The sequence below is a fragment of the Chiloscyllium plagiosum genome, unplaced genomic scaffold (genome assembly GCF_037043375.1).
Source record: "Chiloscyllium plagiosum isolate Xiang-an unplaced genomic scaffold, Cpla_swu_hap1 HiC_scaffold_10, whole genome shotgun sequence".
Taxonomy (NCBI): Eukaryota; Metazoa; Chordata; class Chondrichthyes; order Orectolobiformes; family Hemiscylliidae; genus Chiloscyllium; species Chiloscyllium plagiosum.
In genome coordinates, this window is record NW_028270148.1 from 41,631,702 (window position 1) to 41,653,068 (window position 21,367).

The 21,367-nt window shown below is 38.6% G+C and overlaps 1 protein-coding gene across 5 annotated transcripts in view; it reads right to left on the reverse strand.

Moving 5' to 3' along the window:
* eml4 (EMAP like 4) overlaps window positions 1–21,367 on the reverse strand; it is a 301,178-nt gene that overhangs the window by 36,037 nt on the left and 243,774 nt on the right. For all 5 annotated transcript variants that reach the window (XM_043695706.2, XM_043695701.2, XM_043695705.2 and 2 more), the window contains 6 exons: window positions 19,901–20,052; window positions 19,270–19,395; window positions 18,658–18,789; window positions 17,968–18,035; window positions 8,605–8,693; window positions 1,377–1,474 (listed from right to left, as the gene is read on the reverse strand). In XM_043695706.2, the coding sequence (XP_043551641.1) occupies window positions 1,377–1,474; window positions 8,605–8,693; window positions 17,968–18,035; window positions 18,658–18,789; window positions 19,270–19,395; window positions 19,901–20,052 (665 nt within the window). The remainder of the gene's footprint in view (window positions 1–1,376; window positions 1,475–8,604; window positions 8,694–17,967; window positions 18,036–18,657; window positions 18,790–19,269; window positions 19,396–19,900; window positions 20,053–21,367) is intronic.

Sequence of the window (21,367 nt, forward strand, 5' to 3'; positions counted from 1 at the left end):
AATGATTAACTGATGCATTGTGGAATCAAAGGCAGAGTTTTAAAGAGACTGTGAAGAGAGACAGGGAGTCCTGGTATTTATGTGCTTAGATCTCAGAAGGTGCAGGGTATATTGAAAGAATAATTTATAAAGCATATGGGAATTTGGGTTTAAATACAGGCAGAGTTTGAAAATAGGAAAGTTATTCTGAACCTTTATAAAACTCCAGTTAAGCCACAACTAGAGTATTCCTTCCAGTTCTGATTGTCATACTATTGGAAGGATAATGAGGGGCCTGACATGGTATGCAAGAGTTTTGTCAAAAACTGGTTCAAGGATGATGGATTTTACGTACAATGTTATGTTGTATCAGCTAGGTTAGTTATACATGGACAAAGGAGTTCAATGAAGATTTGACAAAGTGTGATAATGAAATATTTGGATAACATACATAAAAAGAAAATCTGTTTTAATTAGCTGAGCATAAGGGCAATAGCATGACAGTTTAGGCTGTGGTAAGAAATGTGCGCCAGATGTGAGGGAGACCCTTTTTATTATACAGTAAGTGTTAACAATCTGAAACTTCCTACCTGTGAGTGTAGGAAATGTACAATTTCAAAAGAAAATGGATGGCATCTTAGGAAACTAAACTTGCAACACTATTGGAATAAAGCATGGGGAAATTAGACTGATAAGACTGCAGGAGCAAATTACCACAGATGCTGGAATCTTATCAGAAAACAAATGCTAGAGATCATAGTGGATCAGGCAGCATCCATGGACAGAGAGCAAGCGAACGTTACAAGTCTAGATGACTCTTTATCAGCTCTGATGAAGAGTAATCTAGATTTGAAACGTTAGCTTGCTGTCTCTCCATGGATGCTGTCTGACCCGCTGTGATCTCCAACATTTGTTGTTTTCTAGTAAGATTGCAGGAGAGAGTATCAACCTGGATTCATTGGGCTGAATGCCTTCCTTCTGTGCTGTAATTACTTTATGACTTCTCTTGCATTAAAAAACAACTTCACAGCACCTCACAAATCAATTATTCAACATTGAAAAGGTGCATCCTAAAAAGGATCAGTTGTGTTTTCTTTCCTCAACATAAATTGCAAGAAAAGCCCATCAGCACAGGAACATAAATTAGAGCAACGCATTTAAATGTGAGCTATATTTGTGTTCCTGATTCAGGTGAATCATTAGTGGGAAAAAATATATATGCAAATACTCTACAATGATTGTTTTGGAACTCAACAGTTAAAGAGAACATTAAAAAAGCCTATTTTGTGAAAGCATATTCCTTTACAGAGCAAGCCCACAGAAAATATCAATAATAATCAACCATACATCTCATTAATTCCGACTCATTAAAGTTTTTTTTTTAATTACTCACTCACAGTGCATTTTCCTTGTCTGCTGTATTTTCTGCCATTTTCAGCTACTGTGTAGATGTAAATAAAATTGTCATGGGACCCCACTGCCAAGTAATTACCATCTGTAAATAACATATAAAGTGTTAACCATACGAATAATAACCATGCTGTTTCAGCACATCAAGTTTCTTGGTAATATCTAAAACTTTCTTGAACATTTGGTCAGGAGTAGTTTAAACAACATATCATGCAATTTACTGAAATTATTATGTTAGCAATCTCCAGTTCTCTAATAAAGTCACACACACACACTTCTGTTATGGGTAGCTTGCTATAATTCAATCTCAGGCACAAGCTGTCTCATAACTGGCACTAATGCTCTCTGAGTACAGGTTGTGTGAGTGACTATTTATGACAAACGTGCTCTCTCAGGAAACTGAAACCTTAATTATTCAATTGGCTGAAGCCTAAAAAAAGGGCAGAGTAACATTAAGCCTGTTCTAAATTTAAAAAAAGGGGCTGATCAAATCATAATTTCAAAGATCTGCACTATTTAAGAAATAAACATCAGAAAATTGGAAACAGTTAACAAGTCAGGAAGCATCTGTTCGGAGAGAAACAAAAGGCAATGTTTCAATTCATCTTTCATCAGGTCATTAGCCTCAATTTTGATTATTGCCAACTTTTAAAGCTGCACTAGAGATGTTTGTGGCAAGAGCTTTTCCTTTGTCACCATTCAAGTGATTGGCAAGATGACAGTAAATTGCAATCTGGAACATTTAGGTCTAAATAATTTGTGCATTATATAAAGATACTGAATGGCCATTTCAAAGGACAGTTATGCGTCAACTGCATTGGAGTAGTTCTGGAGTCAAGTGTCGGCCAAACCAGGAAAGAATTATAGATTTACTTCCTGAAAGAATATTAGTGAACCAATGGGTTTTTAGAAAAATTCGTAATAATGGTTATGGTCACCATTATTGAGACAAGCTTTATATTCCAGATTATTAATTGAAGTCAAATTCCACCAGCTGTAATGATGGGATTTATACTCCCATCTCCAGAGCATTAGCCTGGACTTCAGGATTATTGGTCTAGTGACAATGTCACTATGTCAACTTCTCTTGCTAAAATAAGTTTGGAATTAGTTAATGAAATTAAAATATGAAATGATACAGTAAAGTAAATATCCCCAAGGGACCAACTCAGCAGAGAGGCAAGCTACCTAAGAAGCAAAATCATCTATCAGTACTTTTTAAAGTTCTAGATAATTGGAGCAAAAATGATTTTTTTGAAGAACAAGTTGATATACTTCATGTACAGTAATATAAAATCTTCCTGGTAACAAATGGTACAGTGATCTGGAGATGCCGGTGTTGATCTGGGGTGTACAAAGTTAAAAATCACACAACACCAGGTTATAGTCCAACAGGTTTATTTGGAAGCACTAGCTTTCAGAGCGCTGCTCCTTCATTAGGTGGTTAAACCTGTTGGACTATAACCCTGTTGTGTGATTTTTAACTACGTGTACCAGAAGAGCCTAGAAACTGACAAAGAATGGGCATACTCCTAAATAACTTATATAGCTCAAAAATAATCCTGAATATAGGCCTAATGACACAAAGACAAGGAGCTAGAGTAAAACTGCAGCAGAGGATTGAGGCAGGTTATAAATTAAGCTAAGGTTTAGCCAACTTCCAATTTTATTATAGGGATAAAAAAATGCAATCAAGTGCTGAACTTAGAAGATATTTGACAGAAATGAAAGTTCAAAATACATTTTTTTTTTTAGCAGTATGCTTCCCCAAGAAAGGAATAATTGCTTGTTCACAGTTGATGTTTATTTTCTGGACTTTCAAGCCATCTATAATCTAACAGCAAATTTAAAATTCTTTTGTACGATTTGCAGATATTTTCAAGTGTGAAAATTAAAGTCTCTGTATGGGCTTCAATGCAATTGGATGGCATTCTATTTCATCAAAAGTAGAACCCAAATACACAACACTTTAAGTTGCAAGTATAATTACTCCAACAAGTAATGACTTTTATATTTACAAGACAAAACTATCTCATTATCACATAAATAAAAAACCTGATGCAAGCATAGAATGGCTTGAACTGTGGAAATATTGACCATACAAGATATCCAATGAATATCATTATTTGATGCCATTCTCCTGCCTTTTCCTTGCACATTACCTGTATTCAACTAATCATCTAATGTTCCCTCGAATGCCTCAGCTGAATCTGCTTCCACCATATGTCTTGCCCCAAACTGGCCGTTGTGTGAAAAAGCTTTTTCTCACATTTTTTCTGTTTTTGCAAATCACTTAAAAATCTGTGCTTTCTCATTCTAGATCCTTTTACAAGCAGTACAGTTTCTTCCTGTTTACTAACTTCCATACAATATATAAAATAATACACAATTTATGTAATGCAACCTATAAACTGCCAGACGTTATTTAAATCTGATTCCAGCCAGGTTGACGGTGTGCTCAGGTATCTGACAGTTAACATTTGATCGTCCCTAACTGACAAATTTTCCATGGTAATACCTCTATCGATCATCGGTGATCCAAATAGTCGCCAATGAATTAGCACCCCTTCTCATACAGTATAAATGATAGTTTTCTCTTTAAATTGATATTCTTGTGAATTGTCCTGATGAGTCCAAGGAAAAAGAATTGAATGAAACGCGGGAAATCACAACAGTTCAGGCAGTAAGGAGATATCAAGGCCATGGTGTGCTCCTCCTGCTCTCTGTTGGAAATCAGGTATAGTTCCGGTGCCTGGGACCAGAATACATCAGAAGTGTCTCCAGCCGCAGCTCCCGGAAGCCCAAGTTTCAAAGCTGGATAGCTTACGATACTGTGGAGCATCCGTAGAGCTCAAAATGTCATGGACAGCACGTATAGAGAAGTGGTCATCCCGAAGACTAAGATTCTATAGACATGGAGGGGATGGATGACTACCAAACAGTGAGAGAGGACAAGGCAGCCATTTATTTGTAAAACAAGTATACACTTTGGATATTATTGGATATTATTATTTCCTCTCAGAGAAAAGTAGCAACAACCAAATTATTGGAAGCATGCCTAACTCTGCTGCACAGTAAAGGATGAATAAGAGTGGCTATGGTAATATAGAATTCATTCATAAGGGCAACAGACAGATGTTTCTGTGGCCACAAACAAGGCACCAGGTTGGCATGTTGCCAACCAGATGCAAGGATCAAGGATGTCTGGAGCAGCTATTGGACATTGTGGACTAGGAGTGTGAAAAACTAGTGGTGGTGGTACACACAGATACTAATGGCATAGGTTAACAATGGGATGACGTTCTAAAAGCAGAATATAGTTAGTCAGGAATCAAGTTAAAAAGTAGGACCTCAATGTAATGATCTCAGGATTGCTACCAATGCCATGTGCTGGTCAGAGTGGAAAGAATAGGATATATCAGATGAATAAATGACTGGAGAGATGGTGCAAGGGGGAAAAGCATTTGAACTGGCTCTGTGGGAGGAAGGGTCGACTTTAAACTAAAATGGCAATGGTGGTGGTGGTGGAAACCTACACAAGGCTATAGAGAAAAGGAAAACAATGACAAAAACTAAAGACAGATTGGGAAATAAGAAGTTACGGAGAGAGAATTAAAGGACAAAAATCAAACAGGGCCACAGTGCAAAATAATGAGAAAGGGTATAAGAACCCATAACAGACCAGCCTTAAGACCCCAGGTCTTAATGCATGGTGTATTCATAATAAAGTGGAGAAATTAGTCACACAGATAGATATAAATAGGTATGATATAGTTGGGATTTTGGAGGCATGACTGCAGAGTGAACAGCAATGAGGACTGAAGATCCAAAGGTATACAGATTTTAGAAAGGACAAAGAAGTAAATGAGATGGAGTAGCATTGCTGGTTAATGAGTTTTAACACAACAGAGGAAGTGGAATCTGTATGGGCAGATATCAAAGGATTCCTGTATTAAAGGAATATAGTAGTCAGGATTGTATATTGACCCTCCAATTGAAGTGGTAACATTGGAGAAGGTATTACATAAGAAACAAGAGACGCAAGCAAGAAAGGCACATTATGGGCGACTGTAATCTGCGTATAGATAGAGCAAATCAAACCTGTTCGTATGTGGCCCTTAGGCGGTTGGCACAGGATAGCGCCACATACGAACAACTCCAGTTTCTGCATGAATGCCGAAAGAATCAAACCTGTAACAATTCTATGGAAGAGGACTTCCTGGAGTGTAAATGATATGGTTTTCTGGATCAATACATTGAGAAAACAACTAGTGAACAGGCCATCCTAGATTAGGTACTGTTGTATGAAAAAGGAATAATTGGCAATCTCGCTCTCTCCCTTGGGGGAAGAGTGACCATAATATGGCAGAATTCTTCTTTAAGATGTTGAGTGGTGTAGGTGATTCGGGTCCTGAGTCTCAGCGAAACTATAATGTTATGATGCATGAGCTGGCTATGATAAATTGGGGAACATTATTTAAAAGGATGACAGTGGATAGGCAAGCATTTAAAGTGTGTATGGAGAAACCACAACAATTGTTCATTCCTGACTGGCACAAAAATAAAGTGGGAAAGGTGGTCTGACCATGCCTAAAAAGGAAAATTAGAGATAGTACTAGATCTAAGTATGGAGTTTACAAATTGGCTGAAGAAAACAGCAGACCTGAAGATTGGTAGCAATTTAGATTTCAGCAAAAGGGGACAAAGGGATTGATCAAGGAGGAGAAAGTAAGAGTACGAGAGTAAGCTTACAGGGACCAGAAGCTTTTATATTCAGTTTGCACATGATGAGAAAAAGATTAATGAAGATAAATGTGGGTCCCTTATAGTCGGAATCATTTTGGTTGTCTTCATAGAGAAGAACACAATTAATATTGCAAAAATATTGGGTAACAGAGTGTCTAGTGAGAGATAGGAACTAAAGGAACTCAGTATTAGAAGATACATGTTGTTGGGAAATTGATGGAATTAAAGGCTGACGAATCCCCAGGGCCCTTTAATCTACATCCCTGAGTAGATAAGGAAGTGGCACTCAAAACAGCAGTATTATTTGTGGTTATCGTTCAAGATTCTATAGACTCCAGAACAGTCCCTATGGATTGCTGGATATTTGATCTAACCTCACTATTCAGAAAAGGAGGAAAAGAGAAATTAGGGAATTATAGGTGTTGAACTGGACATTCTTGTAAGGAAAATGCAAGAGTCCATTATAAAAGTCTTAATAATAGAGCACTTGGAAAACATTGACAGGATTGGACAGAGTCAGCATGGATTTACGAAAGGGAAATCATGCTTGCCAAATCAATTGGAATTTTTTTGAGGATGTACCTAGTAGAGTTAATTTAAAAAAAGCTAGTGGGTGTGTTTTATTTGGTTTATTTACTTTATATCTCATATATAAAAGTCCCATATAAGAGATGTGTATGCAAAATTAAACCGCTTGGAATTGTGGGTACTGACACATAGGGAGCTGGTTATGGACAAGCAACAAAGAGTGGGACTAAATATATGCCTTTTTCTGAGTGGCAGTCAGTGACAAGTGGAGTGCCACAGGGATCAGTGTGTATGCCCCAGGTAATCACAATTTATATATAAATGATTTAGATGAGGGAATTAAAAGTAGTCTCTAAGGTTACACAAAGCTGGTTTGGAAGGTGAACTGTGAGGAGGATACAGAGATGTTTCAGTGTGTTTTGGACAAGTTGAATGAAAGGGATGAATGCATGAAAGATGAAGTATAACGTGGATATATGTGAGATTGTCCACTTTGGAAGCAAAAATACAAAAGCAGATTATCTAAACAGTGATAGATTGGAAAAGGAGGAGACGCAACTTGACTTCAGTATCTTGTACTTCAGGCACTGAAAGTAAGCAAGCAGCAGATGGTGAATGGTACGCTGACATTCATAGTGAGGGGGTTGAGTGCAGGAGCAGAGATGTCTAGCTGTAACTGTACAGGCCTTCTTGAATATTGTGTGCAATTCTGATATCTAAACAAAGTTATTCTTGTAATGGAGGGAGTGTAACAAAAGTTTACCAGATTGTTCCTGGGACAGCAGGAGAGATTAGATCGGTTAGGGTATAGTCATTGCAGTTTAGAAGCTTGAGGGGGGGAATATCATAGAAATCTATAAAATTCTAATAGGGGGGTGAAAGGCCTTTATCTGTGCCATCGTTCTTAATGACTAGAGAGGGTAAATGTATGAAGGGTCTTCTTGATGACTGGGAAATCCAGAACTAGGGTTACAGTCTCAGGATATGGCAATGAGTCATTGGATACTGAGATGAGGAGAGATTTCTTCACCCAGTGGTGAGCCTGTGGAATTGTATGCCACAGAAAGAGGTTGAGACAAAAACATTGAATGTTTTCGAGGAGGGGTAAGATATAGTTCTTAGGGGAAAGGGATCAAAGGGTATGGGGACAAAGTGGGAACAGGATGAGTTGAGTGATTAGTCGTGATCATTATTAATAATGGAGTGAATTTGAAGGACCAAATGGCCTACTTCTGCTCCTATTTTCTATGTATCACAAACCAACAGCCACGCTCAGACAACAACTCACCAGAACGAAGGACCCGATACCCAACATGAGCAAGACGAATGTAGTGTACAAAATACCATGCAAGGACTGCACTAAACACTATATAGGATAAACAGGAAGACAGCTAACTATCCGCATACATGAACATCAACTAGCCACGAAACGACACGACCAGCTATCCTTAGTAGCCACACACGCAGACAACAAGCAACATGAATTCGACTGGGACAACACTACTATCATAGGGCAAGCCAGACAGAGAACAGCCAGGGAATTCCTAGAGGCATGGCATTCATCCACAAACTCCATCAACAAACACATCGACCTGGACCCAATATACCAACCACTACAGCGGACAGCTGAAACTGACAACCGGAAGCGGCAGGGATAGATCACTATAAACACCGGAGAAAACGTCAAAGAAGCGCTTCGCAGGAGGCTCCCAAGCACTGATGATGTCGCCTAGCCAGGGGACGAAACGTTTGCAACAAAAACTTCCAGCTCGGCAAACAGAACCACAACAACGAGCACCCGAGCTACAAATCTTCGCACAATCTATGTATCTATAATTGGGAGCTTTTCATTAGCAAACAAATTGTGCTCATGATACCAGTAAAAAGTTTTAAATGTTGTTTTATGACAGTAATTGGAACGTGTGAAACAAATTCAATTACCTGGAGAATATCGCATCACTGAGAGCTGTTCATTCCCATCAGTGTGTATTGAAACCAGGTCTTTAGTCTCAGCATCTAGAACAAACCACCTGTTGTGCAAGAAATATTAATAAATCAAGCTCATCTATAATTATGCAATTCCTTACTGTATTGCAGTATTCATCAATAAACGTCATATTTACTTGACAAAGTCTTCTTCAGTCCACTAATCATTTAAAACTTTTCCTTTTTTCAACTATTTTATTCTGCTTAACACGTGCCCACATATAGCTGTGCTATGTTAATATTCTAAATAAATGACATAAGCCTCGCCTGAAAGTGAAGAGAGACGCTTGCCTTATGTTAATTGTGAAGAGAATTTGATCTAAAAATACTGAGTTAAAAATCATACAACACCAGGTTATAGTCCAACAGGTTTATTTGGAAGCACTAACTTTTGGAGCGGAGCTCCTTCATCAAGTAGCTGTGGAGCACGACCTTAAGACACAGCATTTATAGCAAAAGATTAGTGTCATGCAACTGATATGATATATTGAACAAACCTAGATTGCTAAAAGATTTCATCTTTTAGAATGGGTTGCAGTTTCAGTTCATTAATATAGAAATCCCAGGACTTCTTCTAAGTCACATTCTCAAGACAACTTCAGGTTTTATAAAACAAAAATGACATCTCAGCTCAGACAATGCATTAAAAGTGATAGAGTCTGTCTGTATCCCAATCTTGGGTCAGACTGGTTCTATTTTCAAAGTGGAATTTATAAAATATTACATGGAATGACAGCGTGCAGATTGTGCGCTTTTTGAGCAAACTAGAATGTATCTGCATATATAATTGTGCAAATTCACCCCACTGACTGGTGTGTGTGTGCGCGCGCGTAGGCGTACATGAGAGGGGGACAGGGAAGAATGGGCGGGGGGGGGGGGGGGGGGGGGTCAGGCAGGGAAGGGGGGCACAGAGAGGGGGGTGCAAGCAGGGACACGAGCGGGGGGGGGGGAGAGATGAGAGAGAATGACTGCGAGAGGGCGGGCGAGAGAGAATGAGTGTGACACCGTGAGAAAGAGAGTGAGAGCTTGAGAGGGAGGGAGAGGGAGAATAGTGTAGTGGGGTCACCTGTACAGTGACATGAACCCCATTTGAGGCCATCCTCATTGGTACCAAACTGGGCTATCTGCCTCTGCTCTACCACTCTGTTTGTTGTGTATCCTGAAGTCCACCCTGGAGTACAGTCACCCGAAGATCAGAGGCTGAATGTCCCTGACTGCCGAAGCGTTCCCCGACTGGGAAGGAACACCCCTGACTGACAATTGTTGCGCGGTGTCCATTCATCTGTTGATGTAGTGTTTGCCTAGTCTCACCAATGTACCATGCCTCAAGGCATCCTTGCCTGCAGCTTATGAGATAGACAACATTGGCTGAGTCACATGAGTACCTGCTGTGTACACGTTGTGTGGTGTCCCACGTGTAATAGTGGTATCCATGTCGACAGTCTGACACATCTTGCAGTGGTTGCCATGACAGGGTTGTACGGTGTTGTGGTCGATGTTGTCCTGAAGGCTGGGCAGTTTGCTGCGAACAAGCCTGTCAAGTTAAGGCTTGATGGTTGTTTAGAGGCAAGAACTGAAGCACAGGAAAAGTCTTGGCAAGGTGCTTATCCTCATCGATAATGTGTTGCAGGCTACGAAGAACGTGGTGTGGTTTCTCCGCTCCGGGAAGTACTGGACAATGAAGGGTACCCAATTAGTTGCATCCCATGGCGACTGAGGAGTTGAGTATCGTTCCCTGCTCTTACAAGAGCATTCTTAAGCACCTTCAGGTGTCTATCATGTTCCTCCTCATCTGAAAAGATCCTGTGTATGTGTAGGGCTTGGTTGAGGGTGGAAGCCAGAGAAGTGTAGCATCATGAGGTTATCAGTGGGTTTGCGGTAGAGTGAAGTACTGAGGTGCCCATCCTTGATGGAGATGCGTGTCCAAAAATGTGACACATACTAAAGAGTAGTCCATGGTAAGTCTGATAGTGAGAGGAAACTTGTTGATATCACTGTGCAGTTCTTTCAGTGACTTCTCATCATGGGTCCAGAGGAAGACAATGTCATCAATGTATCTGGTGTATAATGCTGGTTGGAGGTCCTGTGCAGCAAATTAGTCTTGTTCAAACTTGTGCATGAAAAAGTTGGCATATTGGAGTACAAATTTGGTCCCACCACTGTTGTGTGTGTCTGGATGAAGAATTAGTTGTCAAAGATGCAAATGTTGTGGTCAGGGATGAAGCGGATGAGTTGTAGGATGGTGCTCGGAGATTGGCAGTTGTTATTGAGTACCAAGGCTGTTGCAGTCATGCCATCATTGTGGGGGATACTGGTGTAGAGTACTGATACGTCCATTGTGACAGGAATGTCCCTGGTTCGACTAGTCGTGGGTACCGAGTTGCTGAAAGAAATCTGTAGTGTCGTGACCTAAGCTTGGGGGGGGCACTGTATAATGGCTTTCAAGATGCCCTTGACATAGCTAGAGAGGTCAGAATGCATTACTTGAGTACCAGCGAAAGAATGTAATATGGAGATGCATGCTTTGAAAATGGATGCACCATTTTAGATAAACTTTAGAATGGATCAACCGTGTAAAGGCATATACTAGAAAATCATGATGCTCCCATTGACTGAATTGCAAAGTTCTGCAATAGTATGACAAATTTCAATGTTTTTCTTGGCTATGACTGCAAAGCTCTTAACCTTTATTAAATGTTACAAGAAAACAATAAAAACAGTGTCTGAAAATTGGATGCCTTTGAAACATTTCTCAATAGTTAATGAGATCTTAATTTCTGATTCCCACCCTACTGCCATATGCAAGCATTTAAATAACAGCAGAATTAAACTCATGAGCAAAGTATATAAAATGTAAAATGCCACAAGTTAAAAGTAGCTTTTGAAAATGCCAAAGTCATCTTCAAAAAATCTAAGGCACCTCTAAATGGACAGTTATAAGAATACTTTTACACCTAGATAAGTAGCTTCAGTCGAGCCGTATAAAAACAACAGGACATGTTCTGACCTGACTAAGTAGAAGACATGCAAAACAGGTTAGCAGATGCATTTTGCAAGTCTTGGATATGATATTGCATATACTACGTCTTCAATGCAGCATTGAATCAAGTTTAAAAATACAAAGTGAAAATGCTGGGCATGTTCAGCTAGCTCAGCAATACCTGTTAACAGAGCTAACAGCTGGCAAGCCTTCCACAATAGCACAGATATACACTTACGTTCTCCCCATCTGCCCCCAACCTCACCTATCACTTGTTTAAAATTTACACATTTTCAATTGCCAATTTTCAATTAAACAGCAAGAACTGAAACACTGAATTGAATTTTCCCATTTTGACTTAATGTCATTGTCAAGGAATTTATGGAGGTTCCCTGCCATGGCTACTTTTCTCATGCAATCTTCTGCTGCTCACCTCATTAATTATCAACCTACACTCCACAAGTTAAAACATGTGACAGCTAGTGGGATCTTGCACTGTTCACACAGTTGGCATTGTATTTAAAAGAGAAAATGAGGTCTGCAGATGCTGGAGATCAGAGATGGAAATGTGTTGCTGGAGAAGCGCAGCAGGTCAGGCAGCATCTAGGGAACAGGAGAATCGACGTTTCGGGCATTAGCCCTTCTTCCCTGAAGGGCTAATGCCCGAAACGTCGATTCTCCTGTTCCCTAGATGCTGCCTGACCTGCTGCGCTTCTCCAGCAACACATTTCCATCATTGTATTTAAAATCCAACTGCGCACCACTTCAAAAACCTGTAAGGCAGAAACTATCCTTCATACCCTGCTGCTCCAATACTTTGGGAAAGGATGTCTTCCAGAAGGGAAGCTGCCAGCCTACAACAGTGATGAGAGCATGAAGACACTTGTAGGCAAGGTGGTGAACAGGAGGATCACCTTCTTTCCTGTGGATTGGCAAAAGAGGTCACCTCACCAGTCACAGCCAGCTAAGTCATAGCTGTGCATCAAGAGAAATGCCCAGCAGTGGCAGAAGATTAATAATGATCTTCTGCACTCCACAAGGGTGAATGCTACTAACTTTTCTCGGCTTCTTCACAGTTGTGCTAACATTGCCAAGATTGTTAGGCTACAACTCTAACCACCTTATATAGCATCTCCACTTTTATCAAGGTCGTCATATGGTCCCTCAAATCTGCTCTGCCATTTAATAAGATCATGGTTAATATTTGATTTCAATCCACACCCTAACCAATTTTCATTATCGCTTGATTTTCTAAGAATTTAAGCACTCTTGAGTATACTCTTTGACTGGAGGATCCATGACCCTCTGGGGTAGACAACTGTAAAGATCAATGACACAGTGTGAAAACCATTTCTCATTATCTGAGTTTTAAAAGATTTACCCATTTTAGTTTAAAATATTTGAGAAATTCGAGTCCCTCTAGTGAGAAGAAAACAATGTATCTACCCTGTCAGAACCTCTAAGTTACCACCACTCATTTATTGAAATTCTATTCAATTTCTTAGAAGAATCTTAACATCCCAGTGATTCGACACTGCAGTGAGACCAGTGATCAGGTCCAGGGATTTCATTTGCTTTATTACATGTGTTTGTTTACCATTTTTCCCCTGCTTATTTTATTTACTTCACATTCCTCTCTCTCAGTTTACCCCTAGGTTCTGCACAATTTTGAGTATGCCTTCTGCATTCTGTGAAGTCAAATCAAGATAGTTGTTTATTTCTGCCATTTCCTTATTCTTGATCACAATTCATTTGATCTTAGCCTCTAAGGGATCACTGTTTGACTTAGTCTACTCTCTTCCTTTTTGCATATTTTTAAAAGCTCTTAAATTTATGTTTCCTACTATTCACTTTAATTTTCTATTTTCTTCACTTATCAGTTATGCAGTCATTCATTGCTGTTTGTAAAATTTGTTCAATCCTCAGGCTAACTACACAATATTATAAGCACCCACCTTTCACATAACACTATCCATAACTTCTTTACAAAAATTTATTTTGCTTTTCTTCCTTCCTCACAGCTTCGTTAACTATGAAAGTACGGATTAACAGACAAAACCAGCTCTAAACACTCTTTAAAGATTTCCATGTAAAGGATATCATCATTGATCAGGACCACAAAAACCTTTTTGCTGTTCAGAATCTTTAGAATGCAATGACCCTACCCCTAATCATTTGGTAGTAGAGAAATTGAACATTGTTGAAACAACACAAAACTTTTCATCTTGCATTCATCAGGACAGGGACTTCGATTGTTCAGCAAGCACACATATTTTGAACACAGTCAGTATGTGACCATGCTAAGAATTACAAGAAAAACAATTAAAGATTTTGAGTCGGGCTCATATTTGTTCCATATGCACTTGATATTTAAATGCAGGGATCTGTCCTCTGTAGGAAAAAAGGAATATGTTCAGACATTGCTCAATGTCTGGATTGCGTGAAAGTGTGGGAGGACAACAGTTCCCTGGTGTATTTGTCATATTAACAACGTGACTAGAGTCAACTTAACAACCAATCAGCACCCTGTTTTCATGCTTTAATTCGACTGTTTGAAATTTTGCTTTCTTGCATCTCTCCTAATGAGTGCAAGACAAAAAGCTTCACAACTGTTCCTCTTTTTTCAGCAAAACTGTTATTTCTATCTTGATGCACTTCACCTGCATCTTTTTGGAAATCTTATAAAATGTAACCAAAAGAGCCAAAATGTAACATTAAATGAGAATGAGACTACAAATATCATTAATTTTCTAGCAACTTGTGGCAAAACATTAGATAAGTTAGAAGTATTGCTCTTCAGGTTCATGTTAGAATATATTTTGCCTAATCATTCTAATCCTTCTCAACATGAGACAGTCTGGACAAATAGTTTTATATTTAAGTACACTGCAGATCTGAATAAGTGTAAATAACTATGAAATATTTTCCCCATGATATCCATAATATGATCTAGCTGTAAAAAAATTGAACAGTGCATGACACACTTGGACAGACAGGAAACATTTGTATCAAGTCTTGCTCATAGACCTCAACTTAATCAGAGCAAGGCACAGATTTCGTAAGATATACTCTTTAATGCTCGATCTATTGAGATAACCCATTGGCAATGCTTTGTTTTCAGCTAAGGTACAATATTTCAACAAATTTCACCCACCTCTGAATTCTCAACAGCAGTAAAATAACTACACAGTCATTTTACAATGCTCTGAAAATGAACTGTTGAAATTCAGGAAATGACGAGCCCTGTTCAGTGTTTCTATCTCGACCACAAACTGAATCATCCATCACTATGTGGATATTCTTTAATATATGGCTTGTCAGAATCACAAATGCCAAACCACATGAAACACATGGAGCAGCACTACCCTGCATTTGAAGTTCTTTGTGGCTATATGACTTTGAAACAAAAAAAAGCCACGATTTCCCAGATGTTAATTTATTGGATGCAAAATGGTCCAAAACTGCTTTTCTCTGTGGAGAGATTTCAATTTCTTCCATTTTCCTTTGGAAGGGTTTAAAATAAGTAAATAATCTGAGTACAGATAACAGCTTCCTGAAAATGGAGTCAATGAGAACTTTGAAACATTACTCCTTTGAGTTGCAATAGTTTATAGGAGTACTGGCTTTCATATTTTAATTCTAAATTTAGTCAATTATGTCTTTTATTCTTACTGACTGTGGGTCTAGTGGAGAAAGAAATAATAGGGAATGTTTCTCTCCTTATTGTACCATCGGTAGATTGCACTGCAGCTTAGTAACAATGAACAAGACCATAAGATATAGGAGCAGAAATTAGGCCATTCAGGCCATTGAGTCTGCTCCTCCATTCAATCATGGTTGATAGATTTCTCAATCCCATTCTCCGCACTCTCCCAGTTAACCCTTGATCCTCTTTACAATCAAGAATCTATCTCAGTCTTAAATATACACAATGACCTAACATCCACAACCTTCTGTGGCAATGAATTCCATAGATTCATTCACTCTCTGGCTGAAGACATTTCTCCTCATCTCTGTTCTAAAGGGTCTTCCCTTTATTCTAAGTCTGTGCTCTCATGTCCTAGTTTCTCCTACCAATGGAAACATCTTCCCAACATCTACTCTGCCCAGGCCATTCAGTATTCTGTATGTTTCAATTAGAGCCCCACCTCATTCTTCTAAACTCCATCGAGTATAAAGGGAGTCCTCAAATGTTCCTCATATGTTAAACTTTTCATTCCAGGGACCATTCTCAAGAACCTCTTCTGAACAAACTCCAGGGCCAGTACATTCTTCCTGAGATAAAGGACCCAAAACTGCGCACAATACTCCAAATGTGGTCTGACCAGAGCCATCTAGAGCCTCAGAAATACATCCCTACTTTTATATTCAAGGATTTTCCTTCCGAATTACTGACTCAATCTGCAAGTTTACCTTGAGAGAATCCTGGACTATAACTCCTAAGTCTTTTTTCCACTTCAGATTTCTGAATTTTCTCCCCATTTAGAAACTATTTAGAAAATAGTCCATACCTCTATTCTTCCTACCAAAGTGCATGACCTCACACTTTGCTATGTTGTACTTCATCTGCCACTTCTTTGCTCACTCTCCTAATCTGTCCAAATTCTTCTGCAGCCTCCTCACCTGTCTCTCTACCAATCTTTGTATCATCTGCAAACTTAGCCAGAATGCCCTCAGTTCCTTCATCTGGATCATTAATGTATAAAGTGAAAAGTTGTCGTCCCAACACTCAGCCTTGTGGGACACCACTTGTCACTGGCTGCCATCCTGAGAAGGACTGCTTTATCCCCACTCTCTGCTTTCTGCCAACAGCCAAGCTTCTATCCATGCTAGCACCTTGCCTTGAACACCATGGGCCCTTATCTTACTCAACAGCCTCCTGTGCGGCACTTTGTTAAAGATGTTTTTGAAGTCCAGTTAAAAAACATCCATTGGCTCTCCTTTGTCAAACCTGCTTGTTACTTCCTCAAAGAATTGTAGCAGATTTGTCAGGCATGATCTCCCCTTGATGAAACGATGCTGATTTTGCCCTGTTTTACCATGCACTTCCAAGTATTCAGAAATCTCATCTTTTACAATGGATTCCAGGATTTTACCCACCACCAAGGTTAGGCTAATTGGTCTGTAATTGTCCGTATTTTGCTTTACTCCCTTTTTAAACAGGGGGGTGTCATGTTAGCGATTTTCCAGTCTTCTAGGACCCTCCCTAATTCTGATGTTTCTGCAGACTGATCAACCTGCCTGCATACAAGTGACTGTCCAGGGAGGGTAGCAGCAGTATGCCAGTTAAAATGGTACCTTTACCTTTCTGCTGGCAAACTTGCTGAGGATCAAAAACTGAAGATTTAACGTAACATGCCAAAAGTGTCCTGTCTGAAATTTTACAAAATTTATAATAGTGACATTGTAGACATGAAGTTTGAAATCTAGACAATTAGTTGCTATCAAATTGTATTTCTAATATGTTAAACTATTATAACATGAATCCTCACCACAGTTCACCATGGTGTAAGATCCATCAGGTAGAATTGTTACAACTGATCTCTTTCCTAGAGATATACAAGGACTACCTAGTTCACCATGGGAGAGGAAAATCTCAGGGTAGTTTAAAAAGCAGCTTGTCTTAAACAAGATATAGTCTACCACATGACAGTACAAGTTACATTGGTATGATAGACCATTATTACTATGACTAAGAGGATGCTGCCTGACCTGCTGCGCTTTTCCAGCAACACATTTTTAAGCTCTGATCTCCAGCATCTGCAGTCCTCACTTTCTCCTAAGAGATCTCAATATTAAGATTTACTCCATTGAGATGCAAAGCCATTCTCTTGCCAGAGGCCATCTGACATCAGTATATTAGACTGTGCTTAATGCAGTTCTCAGCATTAACCCATCACACCCTTACACAACTTTATTAATTTTATTTTATTGACCACAAATTAGAAATACATCCTATCGATAAAGCTAATTTCAAGTTACACATTTTATTCTCTAAATATAAACAATTGAGTTTATTTATTCCCATTCTAGAATCTGCAATAAAACAAGTATGAGCCAGGTAAATAACTTAAGCTACATTGCATTAACTACATAGTTCACTGAAAAATCATAAACTTGATCCTCCGACTTTAGTATTCCTCATCTTATTTAAGCTTTCGTGTTATTGAAAAACATCAACTGGAGAGTTGCGACACCAGAATGCTGTTATGCATCTCTCACTTTCCAGCCCAACTGTAGTATGAAAATAAAGGTTTGGCAATACAAAACTCTCTATTAGACCATGAAGCTGTGCATGCACACAGACTGAAGTATTCAACACACATGATCAGATTTACCTGCCCGAGTGTGTTCCAATTGCAACCACTACACCGCTGGGATGGAATTCAGCACAATGACCTGGTTCCTAAAGAAGGACCAAAGAAAATATCATACTTTCTTTCAAATAAAGTATTTTCTTCCAATTATACTTCTTGGCTACAGTACCTAGATGCTTCACCAGATATATCTAAACTATAATCAAAGCTAGGGAAGCTTATGCAGTCAATCACATAATATGGCAACTAAAATTTTTTTTTTAAAACGGAATCATATCTCCAAGAATCACAGTCCATGCTCACACTAACTCAAAAAAAAACTCACATGAAAGCAAAATACAGTTGAGATCGGGAGTTCATTGTTGTGCCAAGTAGAATTCCCACTACATTGAATGCACATGCCAATTGCACAAGCTATGCTTTAGTTTATAACTCACTGAATGACAAAAGGAAGGAGTTGGGCTGGGAGAAAGCTCATGCTTGTTTCTCTTATCTTTCTTGCCCTCTCCTCCTAGAACTATTATCAACAAATCAAAGAAAATGTATGACATTACTTATCATGATGAAAAATAAAGAGGAGAGTTTGAGTGGCATAATTTTCTTTTAAATTGCCATACCACTTAAAATTCACTGAATCTGTAACTATGCCAAAAAGAGGTCAATATGCAAAATCTCATGTCTTTCCAAAATAAAAATGCAGAAAATAATTACATCCAAGAGCTTGTTCCACTCAAGGGTGTGGTCCACAGAGTTCCACAAGCAAACCTGTCGATCCTGGGCACAAGTAAGGAAAAGATCCTTGAAAGGGTGTGTAGCAAGACCCCAAAGTTCATCAGTATGACCCTGCCATGAATAAAATAGTAAACTTTAGAAACAAACAACTCAATACCTCGTCAGAATTATTTACAAACACTTTCCTGTTACACCAGATGGAAAGATAGGGAAGTTATTCCATCCCTTTGAAAAAAATTAGTTTGAACAATAGAAATTCATGATACTATACAAAAGCACAAAGGAAACTAAGGTACTATGCATAAGTATGTGAGAAGATAAATTCTGTTCTAACTTTTGAATTAACTTTGTTGTCCCTTTAATGGAACTCAAACTAATTTTTTTTTAATGCAATAACTAACAATGCAAATTATTCTAAATAAAATATAAACTTAGCTGCAGATGAAAAGAATTGAACAATCTATTTTTATGATTACCATAAATGTGACACATCTTTACTTTACAGTCAAGCATTTCCCCCAAAATGCTTCTTCACAGAAAAACAATGCTGAGTTATTCAGGTGAAGTCTCACATTTTAAGATATCACTCACCTGTACTTCTATCTGAAAGCCATCATTGAACGTTCCTCTTAAAATGAAATTACGCGATGTACCGATCAGAAACTGGTCCCCCTTTCCCTCTGCTACTGCTCGAATGGCTCCAAACTGATCAGGGACCTAGACCAAAGCAGAAAAAAATTTCAGATGCTATTTTTAAACTACTTTTAATGCTTTCTTCTGCATATTATTTACAGAAGTGCCATGTCATGACATGGTACAACACAGATTCCCTTAAAGATTCTCTCTAAATGCATTCCCACATCATGATTAGATTCAACATTTTAGAAAATAACTTCAGACAAAAGAATATATTGTATCACAGCTTTCTCAGAGACTGCGTAGGATTAAGATTAGATTAGATTATTTACAGTATGGAAACAGGCCCTTCGGCCCAACAGGTCCACACCGACCCGCCGAAGCGTATACCACCCAGACCCATACTCCTACGTTTACCCTTCACCTAACACTACGGGCAATTTAGCATGGCCAATTCACCTAACCTGCACATTTTTGGATTGTGGGAGGAAACCGGAGCACCCGGAGGAAAGCCACGCAGCCACGGGGAGAATGTGTTCTGGAATCAAATGTTTCTACAATCTTAAAGGTACAGCATAGTTTTTACCTCAATTTCTCTTTCAGCAACGAGGTCATGATCCCAAAGGATGATTTTGCGATCCTTTCCACCTCCTGTAAGCAGCATTCCATTTCTCATTTGGCAGAGAGTGAATACACTGCCATCATGTGCTTTAATTTGCCTGCTGATCTGATATACCCCTAAATAATGAAAAGAATCAAATATATAGTGTTATACATGATTTTTAAACAATGCAAACAACAGTTGCTAAATTCACCATTGCTTTGTTACTATGTTTCTGTCTCAATAATGTTCATTGTACTGTGTTTAAGAAAAAGTACAATTGGATTATACTACATGGATCAAATTTGTACCCAAAATGATAACAGAATTTGAAAGATAATGGTACATTACATCATTAATTTTAAATATTCTGTGCAATGGAATGTTTTAGATACAGTGAAGGAATAATGCAGTCATAGGAATAAGCCATTTGGCCCACTGAGTTTGCAGTGTTTCTTTCACAGACTATTCCGGTTTGTCTTTTCCCTAAATTTTGGAATTGCTTCTCCTTCCGATATATATATATACCAGTCCCTTGATGTGTACAATTGAATCTGGAACCTATTCCTCAAGTGCAACATTTTCAAAAATCTAAACACGTGCTGGGTTAAAAAAATCAAGTTGCTTCTGATTCTTTGGCCAACCCTTCAGTCATCAGAAGCATGTTAATTATTTAATTTATCTAAATCTTTCTTGATCTTAAATACCTACATATTAGCCTTTTCTACTCGAAGGAAAACACCAGCAGTTCTAGTTCCATGTTACTAGCTTATCCATGGAGACAATCCAGTGTCTCCCTTCTCTACTCTCCTCATGTTTCCCAAAAGATGGTGTCCAGAATTGAACACAACATTCCAATTGAGGCAAACCTTTTTTGATATAAACATTTCCTATTATTTTCTCGTTTTATGCTCACAAATTGAAAGATTTGTGACAAACATTTCTAGAGTTCTGTTCTTGCACTCCCATTAAAACAGTTACATTTAGTATGCATTCGCTTTGCATTTTACCTATCAAAATGTATTAGCATAAATTTATCTGCACTAAAGTGCTCACCCTCACATTTCCATTAGCCACCTGCCTAAGTTTGGCCCATAATCCTTCCAAATCTTTCCTATATATTTATCGGATGTATTTATCCGATGTCTTTTAAATGTTGTAACTGTACTTGCATCCACCACTTCCTCTGATAGTTCATTTCACACACTAACGACTCTATAAAAACACTATCCCTCATGATCTTTTTAGAATCTTTCTCCTCTCACCTTAATAATATGCCTCCTAATTTCGAACTCCACAGCTTAGGGAAAAGACCTTTGCTCTTTACCTTATCCATGCACCTCATGATTTTATGAACTTTCTAAGGTCACCCCTCAACTTTCTATGGTCCAGTGGAAGTCCAAGCCCATCTAGCTTATTTTTATAACTCAAACCCTTCCATTCCTGGAAAAT